This window comes from Dromiciops gliroides, chromosome 1 (genome assembly GCF_019393635.1).
Source record: "Dromiciops gliroides isolate mDroGli1 chromosome 1, mDroGli1.pri, whole genome shotgun sequence".
NCBI classification, from domain to species: domain Eukaryota; kingdom Metazoa; phylum Chordata; class Mammalia; order Microbiotheria; family Microbiotheriidae; genus Dromiciops; species Dromiciops gliroides.
Window position 1 is genome coordinate 695210232 of NC_057861.1, and position 12030 is coordinate 695222261.

The 12030-nt window shown below is 43.1% G+C and overlaps 1 protein-coding gene across 1 annotated transcript in view; it reads right to left on the reverse strand.

Annotated features, from left to right (window-relative positions):
- The window catches only part of VOPP1 (VOPP1 WW domain binding protein), a 203279-nt gene that overhangs the window by 90506 nt on the left and 100743 nt on the right, over positions 1–12030 (reverse strand). Inside the window, exon 2 of the mRNA XM_043975239.1 lies at positions 4106–4164. Within this exon, the coding sequence (XP_043831174.1) occupies positions 4106–4164 (59 nt within the window). The remainder of the gene's footprint in view (positions 1–4105; positions 4165–12030) is intronic.

A 12030-nucleotide genomic window follows, 5' to 3' on the forward strand; every position in this document is an offset into this window, starting at 1 on the left:
GGCATTCCTGCAAATTCCATTTTTTTTTAAAGTTGTTGTTCTTTAAAAAAAAAAAACAACCCAGCATCTGTCTCCTGATTTCCTGGCTTCTTTCTTCAAGTCTCAGGAAAAATCTCACCTGCTGCAAGAAACCTGTCCCAGACCTCTTCAATCCTAGTGCCTTCCCTTTGACTAAACTCTTATCCTGTATGTATCCTATTTGTCCATAGTTGATTGCATGTGAGCTCATTAGACTGTGAACTCCTTGAGAAAAGACTATATAGTTTGTCTTTGCCTCTCCAATGCTTAGCTCAATGCCTGACACATTGTAAGCATATAAATGCGAACTGCCCGATTGAGTGAATTTCTTAAGCCAAATTTCTTTGACCAATCTTCCCGCTAGAGTATTTTGTCCATGGATTTCCATGACATTGTTGTTTCCTGGTTCTCTCCTACCTGGCTGACTGCTTCTCAATGTCCTTTGCTGTTTTAGAATCCTCTTCCTTGGGGCAGCTAGCTGGCACAGTAAATAAAGCACTGGCCCTGGATTCAGGAGGATCTGAGTTCAAATCTGGCCTCAGACACTTGACACTAGCTGTGTGACCTTGGGCAAGTCACTTAACCCTCATTACCCCCCCCAAAAAAACCAGAATCCCCCTCCTCCCACTCCCTAATTTTGGGTGTCCCCCAAGGCCCTGTCCTAGACTCCATCCTCTTCTCTCACTGTACTCTCTTCCTTGGTGAGTTCATCTGCTCTCATGAATTCAATGTTTACTTATGTGGCAATGACTCCCAAATCTTGATACCCATCCCTGATTTTCCCCTGGAACTCCAGTCCTGCTTCTCCAACTGCATGCTAGGTGGATCTACCTAGTTATCTCACAGACATCTCATATTCTATACACACAAAACTTAGGCCACCATTTTCCCTACCTAACAGACTTGTTGTAAGGATAAAATGAATTATTTGTAAAGCATTTTGCAAGCTTTAAAGCATCATATAAAAGCCAGATATTACTACTACTACTACTATTACCACTGTGGTAAAAATTATTTGTGGTAAAGATATCGGAAGTTTTAGCTGAATCATTTGAGAGATTTCGCATGCTACTGAAGCAGCTTTTGAAGGACCTCCTTTTTTGGGGAGGAGAACGTGAAGAACTTCTGGGATGCAGACTTAAAAGTGAGGGCAGGAACGGAAGTTCTCTCTCTCTCTCTGGCGGTGAATTTAGCAAAGACGGAGAGAGATTGAAAGGAGTGCATGTGGTTTGGTGTTCGGTCTTTTCAGGGATTCGCAGTCTGGCGGGCAGTTTGGGATTCGGTGAGTTTTATAAAGGAATAGACTAAGCTTAGATCTAAGATTATTCATTTGTATTTCTCCTTCCTTATTTCCCTAATTGATTTCAACTCTTGTTGTCTAATTAATTCCCAAGCAATAATAAAAAACTGACCCATCACAGATTAAAGCTCAGTGGCTCCTTTTTCTTAGGGAAAGTTAAAGGGGGAGATTAATGCTCCGTATATCCAATTTGGCTCTCACACCACCACCACCATCACCACCACCACTACCATTACTACTCCTTCCTGCCTTTCCTCCTGATTTCCCTCTTTCTGAGGCAAAAAAACAAAAAGCAAACAAAAAAATCCTCCCAGTTACCCAGAGGCTTGAAATCTTGAAATCAGTCTTGATTCTTCCTTTCTCACCTTCCCATGTCTAGTCACTTGCCAAGGTCTATTGATTCTGCCCCCCACCCAATCTCTCACATCTGTCCTCTTCTATCTCACACCACCTCCACCCCAGTCAAGGCTTATAGATCTCTTGCCTGGATTATCACAAAACCTCCTGGTTTGTCTCCTTGCCTCCTGACTCTCTTCTCTCCAATTCAACCTTCACATAGTTCCTAAAAGTGACTTGCCTAAAGTTACAAAAATAGTAAATGCAGGAGACCGGCTTTAAATTCAAGGCTTGGGGCAGCCAGGTGGCACAATGGATAGAGCACCGGCCCTGGAGTCAGGAGGACCTGAATTCAAATCTGGCCTCAGACACTTGACACTTACTAACTGTGTGACCCTGAGCAAGTCACTTAACCCCAAATGCCTCACCAAAAACAAAACAACAACAAACAATGCTTTCTGACTCCCAAGTTCAACTTTATGCATTGAATCACTTAGCTGCACAATATGAACTGGCAATTAGTAATAGTAATAATGATGATGGTGGTGGTGGTGGTGATAAAGTAGAAGGAAGAGCAGAAGAAGGAGAAGAAAGAGGGGAAGGAGGAGGAGAAGGAGAACAAGAAGAAGAAGAAAAAGAAAGTAGAAGTAGTAGTAGTAGAGGGGGCAGCTAGGCAGCACAGTGGATAAAGCACCGGCCCTGGATTCAGGAGGACCTGAGTTCAAATCCAGCCTCAAACACTTAATACTTACTAGCTTTGTGACCCTGGGCAAGTCACTTAACCCTCATTACCCAGCCCCCCAAAAAATTTTTTTAAAAAAAGAAGTAGTAGTGGTAGAAATGGTAGTAGTAGTAGTAGTAATAGTAGTAGTTAAGTAGTAACTAAAATCAGCAAAAATCATTTTCATGATTTCAAGGAAGTGTGGCATTTATGAGCATCAGTAAGGATGGATGCTCAGCCACAAATACTATCACCTTTGTTTTTGACTCCCTGCAGAAGCTTTATTCCAATGATCCAAGATGCTCAAGGAGCTTGGATTCAACTAGAATTGAGATTCCTTGGTCCTCAATGAATAGTTACTGCCTTGAAGGTATAAATCCAAGAATCAATTCTCCTCTGTATCATTCCCCAAAGGACTGTGGGGAGATGGACCACAAAGAGAGGGGAAAAAAGTAAATATTTACAGATGAGTTCCTTTTCTACACAAATGAGAGTGTTTGACTAGAAGATCTCTAAAATCCCTTGCAGGACTAAACCCAACCAGGCACAAGGTCTTTGACCCAGAGGAAAGGGAGGTAACTTGGTAAAATAGAATGATCACTGACTTTTGGAGGTACGGAGTCTGAAGTTCTAATTCTACCTCTTACCTTGGGTAAGATCATTAACTTCCCTAGGTCTCTGTTTCCTTTTCTGAAAATGATGGAGTCTGATTAGATGGCCTCTGGGCTGCCTTTATTGTGAAAGGAGGAGTACGTGTGAAATCCAGAGAGTCAGACTTAAAATCCTACTGTGCAGATGGAAATCTCAGTGTACTACAAAGAATCAAAATATTTTATCTCCATATTAGTTTGCAACTGTTTCTTTGTTCTGGCAACTCTGTAATTACCACAGTCAAGGTTCCTTGGCTGATTCTTTTGTGTTTTCCCTCTTTCTTAAGTGTATGGTTTTGTTTTCCTGCAGCTGTAGAGGCCGCCTGCCAGAATTCTGCATGCCTAAGTCATGGGAGGGGGGTGGGGCATTAGGGACTCCCACCTATTAAAACAATGGACGGAATGCTGGGAGCTGGGAATTTTCCTTGTCAGATCAATGTGCCAAGGATCTGTGGTTAAGAAGTTAACCCGATGAGGTATTTCCCAAGGAAGGCAGGTTCTCAGCCTGATCCACAGGTGGGTCAGGCTCAGTAGCCTATCTCTCCCAAAGAGATTGGGGGGGGGGGGAAGGACAGCCATGTGGTGCACTGGATAAAGCACTGGCCCTGGATTCAGGAGAACCTGAGTTCAAATCCGACCTCAGACAATTGAAATTTGCTAGCTGTGTGACCCTGGGCAAGTCACTTAACCCTCACTGCCTTGCAAAAAACAAAACAAAACAAAAATAAAAGCAAAGAGATTAGGGACTTAATTAAACCAGAGATGACCATGCTTTCTCCTAGCTCCTTTTATGCATTTCCATTATGCTCATATGCTTATATGTTCAAATGTTGGATCCTCCCAAAAGAAGGTAAACTGCTTGAGGTCAGGATTTTTTTTTGGGGGGGGGTGGTCTTCAAATCCCCAGCACCTATTATAATGCCTTGCACATAGTAGACACTTAATAAATATTTACTGGATTGTAAGGTCAGTCACTACAGATGTAAAACATTATTAGAGTAAAAACACACTTTAAGTACATACATGAAGAAAAGATGTATGCAGATGTTTACATGCAGAAAAAAAGAAATGTATACTTACATATAATATGTTGGATATATTCCTTCAAAATACCAGCAATGTTTTTTGGCTTCTGTGCACTGGAAAGAAAGGAGGAAGAAATCCATAATCAACCTTTTACTTTAGAAAGTGATTTCAAAGATTCCCAAAGAAAATAAAAAAGAAACTCTCTATTGCTAAGAGATATTGGAAACTGGGAGAAACTGAGGAGTATTTTCTTTCCCTGAAAATATTTTGCTAGTTGTGTCAAGTGTCTGAGGCTGGATTTGAACTCAGGTCCTCTTGAATCCAGGACCAGTGCTTTATCCACTGTGCCACCTAGCTGTCCCTGTATATTTATTTTATTGTTGTTGTTCAGTCATTTTTCAGTTGTGTATGATTCTTCATGACCTCATTTTGGGGGTTTTCTTGGCAAAGATACTGGAATGGCTTGCCATTTCCTTCTCCAGCTCATTTTATAGTTAAGGAAACTGAGGCAAACAGATTAAATGACTTTCCCAGGGCCACACAGCTAGTATCTGAGGTCAGATTTGAACTCAGGAAGATGAGTCTTCCTGACTCCAGGCCCAGCACTCTATCAGTGAACCACCAAGCTGCCCTTTATATATTTCTATTCCCCTTCAAGTTCATGAATGTGACTCTCCTACTTTTTCTAGCTGAGTGACTATGGGGAAGTCACTTGACCTCAACTTAAATACCCTCCTTCCTAAATGGGAATGAGAATAATAATTGTGTTACCCGCCTCTCAGGGGGCACTGAGAGGGAAGTGATTTGTAAAGCACTGAACAGATTTCAGAGAGTGCCCCACAGGAGACAGGGGCTGGAGTCCCGGCCCTGCCCCTAATTGGATCTGGACAAGCCTCGGACAAGCCAGGTCCTCTCTCTTGCATTGAGTTTCATTATCTGCAAAATATGGGGAGTTTTAGTGTATGATCTCTGAGGTCCTTTCTAACTCTGAGACTCATTAATTTGTGAATAGAGATCTACACAAATACATTTTTTTAAAAAAGCTTCAAAGGGAGGTACCATCACATAGTAAAAAGAACAGTAATTTGGAGTCAAGAAAACCAAGGTTTAAATCCTATCTCTGATACTAGCTGAAGTTTTAAAGAAGTAAAGAACCTGAGATCATTCAGGTGACAAGTACAACACTTTATATACATTATCTCACTTGATCCTCACAATAAAATTGAGGTAGGTAGGATTATCCCCACCTTACAGATGAGTAAACTGAGGATCAGAAAGGCTGTGACTGTCTCAAGATCACTCAAAACTAGGATTCAAACCCAGGCCTTCTACTCTCATTACCATCCTAGGGCAGCTCTATAAAGGTACCATCCAAAAGGTAACTTTGCTCCTTGTGGTATAAAGAGATGTGAGGATGCTATCTGTCTGGCATCACATGGGTCTGACGATAAAAGAGCGTGTGGCTGTTTGGGCTTGCAGACGTTTCAGAATCTCTCATTGGCAGCGAGTGACTGAAATTTTATTAATGAAGAAATGATTTGAGGGGAAAAAAAATAAGCTAACAGCTAGCCCTCCAGTTCAAGCAATGTTGTTCAAGCAAGAGAAGACATCAATTCACATAGTCAGAGAACAGCTGTTTTCATTGCCCCTTCTCAAATTACTCTCCATAAAGCTGACATGTTTGCCAATTCGTTTCATTTTAGTTGGGTTCCTGGATAATGAAACAAAAAAATCAGTCTCCTCCCTTAGTCTCTCATACTGTGAGTGCTGGGTTAACCCTCTTCAAAGTCTACATCCCAGCTTAATATAATCAGGGATAAGTTTTTATCATCACCTAATTTGTAGGTAATGAGGTCTATCCCTAGGAGAATCAGATATCTCTTCCCCTTCTGTAGGTGTCTTAGAGCCAAGTCCCCTCTCCAATCAGAGATGAGAAAAGAGGGAGACAGGGGGTCATGGTAGGGAAGAACGACTTGAAGTTTGACAATTTCTGGACTACTAAAAATACACAAAACCAACACGGTATGAACACAGCTCAAGAAATGGAAGAGGCAACATGGCAAAATGGAAAGAGCACTGGCCCTGGAGCTAGAGGTCCTGAGTTCCAATCCTACCCCTGCTTGCTAACTACCTATGTTGTATCAGGCAAAGCACTTGCCTTTCTTGGGCCCCAATGACCCTCAAGCTGGTACTTGAATAAAGGCCCTTTGACCAATAAACCTATAAAATAAAAGAGTCTGGTATTAGATGGCCTTGGGGGTCTCTTCTAGGTCTAGATCTAGGATCCTCTAGATGGCTGGTCATCAAGGCTCCTTCCAGCTCTGACAGCCTATGATTCCTCAGAGAATTGTGTGGCAAGACTTTAGAAGACACTACAAGAAGAGTCTCTTGTTCAAGGCATCATGACATGGTACAAAGAGGCCTAGAGTTGGAGCCTAAAAACCCAAGTTCCAATCCTAACTCCAACCCTTCCTGGTGCTGTGAGTCTGAATAAGACCCTTATCTCTGAGTATCCACTTCACTCATCCAATGGAGATGATCCCTGAGGCACTCCCTGCCTCACAGGCCTTTGGCAAAGAATATACTTGGCAACCCTTCAATGTGCTAGTGAAATGGGAGCTAGAAGAGGTAAGGTGGGGGAGCAGATAAGGAGGATTGAAGTCTGGGGGTCCCACCTCTGACACATGCTGGCTGTGTGACCCTGGGCAAGTCACTTGACCTCTGGCAACTCTATAAGACTAAAAGCCAAACTACATTGGTCAAGAGCATGCCTCACCTGGAGCTCCCTGATGAGAGGAGGCCTGTTTCCTTTTATATAGAAGGAAAAAGTTGCATTAGATAATTTCTTATGTCCCATTTATATCTAAATCCTATGAACTCCTCAGATACACTCTTTCTTTTCTTTGGTTGGCCTCAGGGAATGGAATGCCTGCCCCTACCCCTGCCCCTAAAAAGAACTTTATCTCTTCCAATGGAGAATTTGAGTTCAACTCCCACCCCTGATTGGTTACCACCTGTGTGATTCTGGGCAAAGTCCTTACCTTCCTCAGCCTCAGTTTCTGTATCTGGAAGATGAAAAGTTTGAACTAAATAGCTTTTCAGGTCAACTCCAGCTCTAAAAGGAAAATCCTACAATTCTCTTCTATTTTCTCTGCCCACTACTCATTTGTTCTGACTTCCCTTCCTTGCAGAAAATGACACCTTCCTTTAAAAGTTGTCTTAGGGTTTTGTTTTGATTTGTGTCTACTTCTAGCAAAGAAAGGGGAAATCCTCAAACATTAAAAAGAATCCCTCCGATGACTTTGCTTTTAGTTTTTTAAATTAATTACTACAGGAAGAGGAAAAGACCAGATCACACCAGATACTCAGTGATGGGTCTCTGAATGAGATTCAGCTCCACTGCAGGACAAAACCAGTCCCAGGCCATCACAGGCATAGAAAGACAGCAGCTAGAGCAGGAAGGGGCCTCTGGGTGATGGGGGAAGTGATTAAGACGACAGATGGAGACTGAAGGAATGGGAGATGGGGGAGGGCACTATGCATACAAGTCTAAGGACTTGGGGAGTAAGAAAAACCAGTCTTAAATCTGTATACTTCCCTCCAATCTCCCTTCTTATCTCATTGCCACAATCGGTCTTGCCACCCTATGTGTACAACTCCAGTGAGAAATGGCACCTGGGTTTCAGGTCACCCCAGGCAAAAGTCACAGTGGGAAGGACATAGAGATGGAAAAATTGAGGAAAATCCCAGGCAGGAGCATTGGAGAGGGAACAGAAGTACTGGAGGCCACCAAAAAGTCTACATAGCTTTTTGTGGGGAAGGGGCATGTATGTAGGTCTAAGATCAGTAGTCTGGGACTGCCTGTGTTGAACTTTGAATCAATCAATCAGCATCTATTATTAAGCACTTGCTTTGTGAGACACACAGTGCTAGGCACGAAGGCACACAAATATGAAAAGAAGACAGTGCCCTCCCTGGCCCCTAAGGCAATATACAATAAACTCACATAAATAAAAGCAAAATACACTGTGGGGTAGGGGGAGGGTGGCACTAACTCACAGCATCTGAAAAGACCTCTTGAAGGAAATGACACTTGGTTAAAGGTTTGAAGGGAACCGGAGTTTCCAAGAGGGAGAGGGGTGAAGGCATTTCAGGTATGGGGGACAACCTGTATAAAGGAAGAGAGGTAGGAGATGGGATGTTGTATATGGGCACCATTGAATAGGCCAGTTTGCGTAAATGGATAGCCTTTATCTTAATGAAAGAGTTAAGAATGTGCAGACTATTCTGTAGCTCATTAATTCTGGTTTCCAGACACAGCCTCCTTGCAGGAGCCTTCCTCCACTCTGCCACACATCATTATTTCTGGGGGCACCCGTGAATTCAAACAGGCCAGGTCAGCCCAATCAGCAGCCCCTTCCATTGTGTCAGAGCCCATTCACTCCCACAACATCTCCCAGAATGAAGCTTCTCATCAGGGAAGAAGATTTTCAAACAAAGTCTGCCCAGAATATTTAATGACACCTAGGTAATAGCAGGAAGGAGCACACAGCTAGTAAGCAAAAAATAAATTAGTAACAAATAAAAATCACCCAGACACTTTCATAGATCCATTTTAAATGTCTGGGAGTTGATCCTTTTAAAAAAAAAACTATCTTTCTAGTGGAAAACCATCCAAGAAGAAGCAGTCAGTGGAGAAAAAGCTTGTGTGCCCACTGCAAATTATTGGTGCCATGAGGGACGTTGATTTTTGCAACTCTAATAATTAATGATTTTTCCCCTCTCCAAAAAAAAAGAAACACCAAAAAACAAACAAACAAACAAAACCAACAACTCTGTGAAGGTGAGGACCACCCAGAGCATGATGCCAATTTCCCAAGGCCTCCCTTTTCCCAGCTCACACCTGGCTTGAGGAGTAAAATGCAGTGCGACTGTCTCATTATCCCCACTCTTTCCTTCCCTCCTTTTCTCCCTTCCTTCCTCCCTCCCTGTAATGGTCAGCTTGGAATAGGAGAAGGGCAGGGTGTGGAGCCACCCACCTCCTCTGAAAAGGGGGAAGTAACACAGAGATATCCCAAGAACAGATGACTATCTAAACCTCCTTCTACCTCTCTTTGGTCAATGGTATTTGGACTTTTCCCACTTCTTACCCATCAGAGACAGTTTTGATAGGATGGAGAGGACAATCACCTTAAGTTTCAATAGTTCATTCCCTTGTTCCACCACTTAGCAGATTTGTGACCTTGGGAAAGTCGAACGTTAGTTCCTCTTCTGTAAAATGGGGAAGATGATCTCTTTCCTACCTACATAGACAGAGTTGTTATAGAGATCAAATAAAATAATGGATGTGAGGGGGTGGCTAGGTGGCGCAGTGGATAAAGCACCAGCCCTGGATTCAGGAGGACCTAAGTTCAAATTTAGCCTCAAACACTTGACACTTACTAGCTGTGTGACCCTTGGTAAGTCACTTAATCCTCATTGCCTCCCACACACCCAAAAGAAGTCATTTGGTCTAAATCTCTGAAAGAAAAAACCAAGGTCTAGAGAGGTCATATTTACCAGTAAAAAAACAGAATTGGTCAGGGCAGCTAGGTGGCACAGTGGATAGAGCACCAGCCTTGGAGTTCAACCTGACCTGAGTTCAAATCCAGCCTCAGACACTTAACACTTACTAGCTGTGTGACCCTGGGCAAGTCACTTAACCCCAATCGCCTCACTAAAAACAAAACAAAACAGAATTGGAGCCCACATCTTCTCACTCCAAATCTGGTGTTCTTCCCACTATACCATGTTGTCTCCTTATACTCCTCCCTATTAATAAATTATTTCAAAAGGCCCACAGATATTAGATGGATGGCCTTTATGAATTGCTCTGAAAACCCCAGTGGCCGACTTTCTCAGGATGAGTCTCCCTAAACTTAGTCAAGCTGATACTTGAATAAGGGCCCTTTGATCAAACAACAGGCCCATACCTGATGCCTTTGCTGGTCCAAAGGACCAGTCAAAGCTTGGATTCTGTTGGAATGGCTGTTGGGAACCCTGCGATACCTACATTCTAAAACAAGGCAGTGATCTTAGTAGAGCAATTTGAACACTACCCTATTCAAAGGCCGGAGTAGATAGGTAAGCTATAAACTATCTAAACGGGCCTGGCCAAGAGAAGAAGAAAAACCTTGGGGATTCTCAACAACACTGCTGGCCTCCTGTGAATAATTATGAATTCTTATTGTTTCCTTTTTGTTACAATATACGAATCTCCATTTTCATCTGGGAGAAAACAGAAAAGTGAAGATTCTCACCTTTGCCCTCTCCTCAGATTCTCTAGGACAAACTGCACAGAAATAGAGAAATGACAGCAATGACAACCCAGATCTGTGACAACAGAAGAAGACACCTAGGACAAAGCAAGGAAAGGAAGGAGCACCAGGGATGGAGAGCACATCAATGGGGCAGCTAGGTGGCACAGTGGATAAAGCACTGACCCTGGATTCAGGAGGACCTGAGTTCAAATCTGACCTCAGACACTTGACACTTACTAGTTGTGTGACCCTGGGCAAGTCACTTAACTGTCACTGCCCTGCAAAAAACAAAACAACATATTTCCCAGTCTTAAATCCTAGCAGCCTCACAGGGGAATGAAGGTGGGGAGAGAGTATGCAAGGAAGGGAAGAGGCTAGACCTACAGAACCACTCTACATAAAAAGCTTGAAATAGGCAATGATTCTCATGTACTGTTGTTCTTGTTTGTCTGTTCTCAAAGAGGACCATGACATTGGAAAGGTGAAGGCACAATGAAAGAGTATTGGAATAGGATGACCTGGACTTGAATTCTGGCTCTGCTATTTACTATGGATGGAACCTTAAACAAATTATTTCACCTCTATGGGCCTTGATTTCCTCTAAAATTAGTGCTGTGGATACTATGAGGGAATTGGAAGAGAAATGGACTTGCAGGTTCAAGACCCAGATCTGCCACTTACTAACCTTGCTACCATGAGCAAGTCTTTGTGCATGTTTCCTCATCTGCAAAATGGGCTAATTGCTTAAGAGATTCTCTAAGGTTTCTTCCAACTCCGAACATTTTCTTTCTAGTTGTCAGCCAAGGAAAGCCTGGCCCTACCAGCCCAAACCACCAACGGTTACAGGAAGAACACTACTTGCTGCCACTGAGGGGGAGTTAGATGTTTCCCTTCTTCAATCATCCCTCATTTTCCCCACTGCCCAGGACACTCACTCGGGACACCCACTGTCCAATGATTCTCCACATCCCTCCCTTTGCTTCAAGTGCCCCATTGCCTCACTCTACTCTAAGCCTTGAAGACATGATTTCTCTTGGTAGAGAAGCACCTGTCTCTGCTCTTACTCTCCAAAGTCCTCAGGTCTTTGTCATTTTCCCTGCCACTTCCCTTGCCTTAAAAACCACTAGATCTTTCCATCTCACAAACTGAACAAGAACCTTCTTTTATGTGTTGTCTCCCCCAATTATGAGAGCTCTTTGAGAACAGGGACTTTCTTGATTCACTACATCTATCGCCAACCCTCAGCATAGTGCTTTGGACATAGTAAGGAAAATATGAATATGTTTCCATTCTATTCTATTCCCTCTGTGATCTCTAGAAGAAGAGCTGTGAGGGGCCAATGAAAGGCAAATGACAAGTGTACTCTGTGGCCTGAGGATTCAGATACAGTGGGCAGCACAGATCAGTGAGGGAGGAGCACCAGCATTGAAGTCAGAAGGCCTGAGTTTAGGGGCGGCTAGGTGGTGCAGTGGATAAAAGCACCGGCCCTGGATTCAGGAGTACCTGAGTTCAAATCCGGCCTCAGACACTTGACACTTACTAGCTGTGTGACCCTGGGCAAGTCACTTAACCCCCATTGCCCCACAAAAAAAAAAGAAAAAAAGAAAAAAAAAGAAGGCCTGAGTTTGTCATGTCTTCTACCTCCTGGCTACGTGACCTCTGACAAGTCAGTCCTCTTCT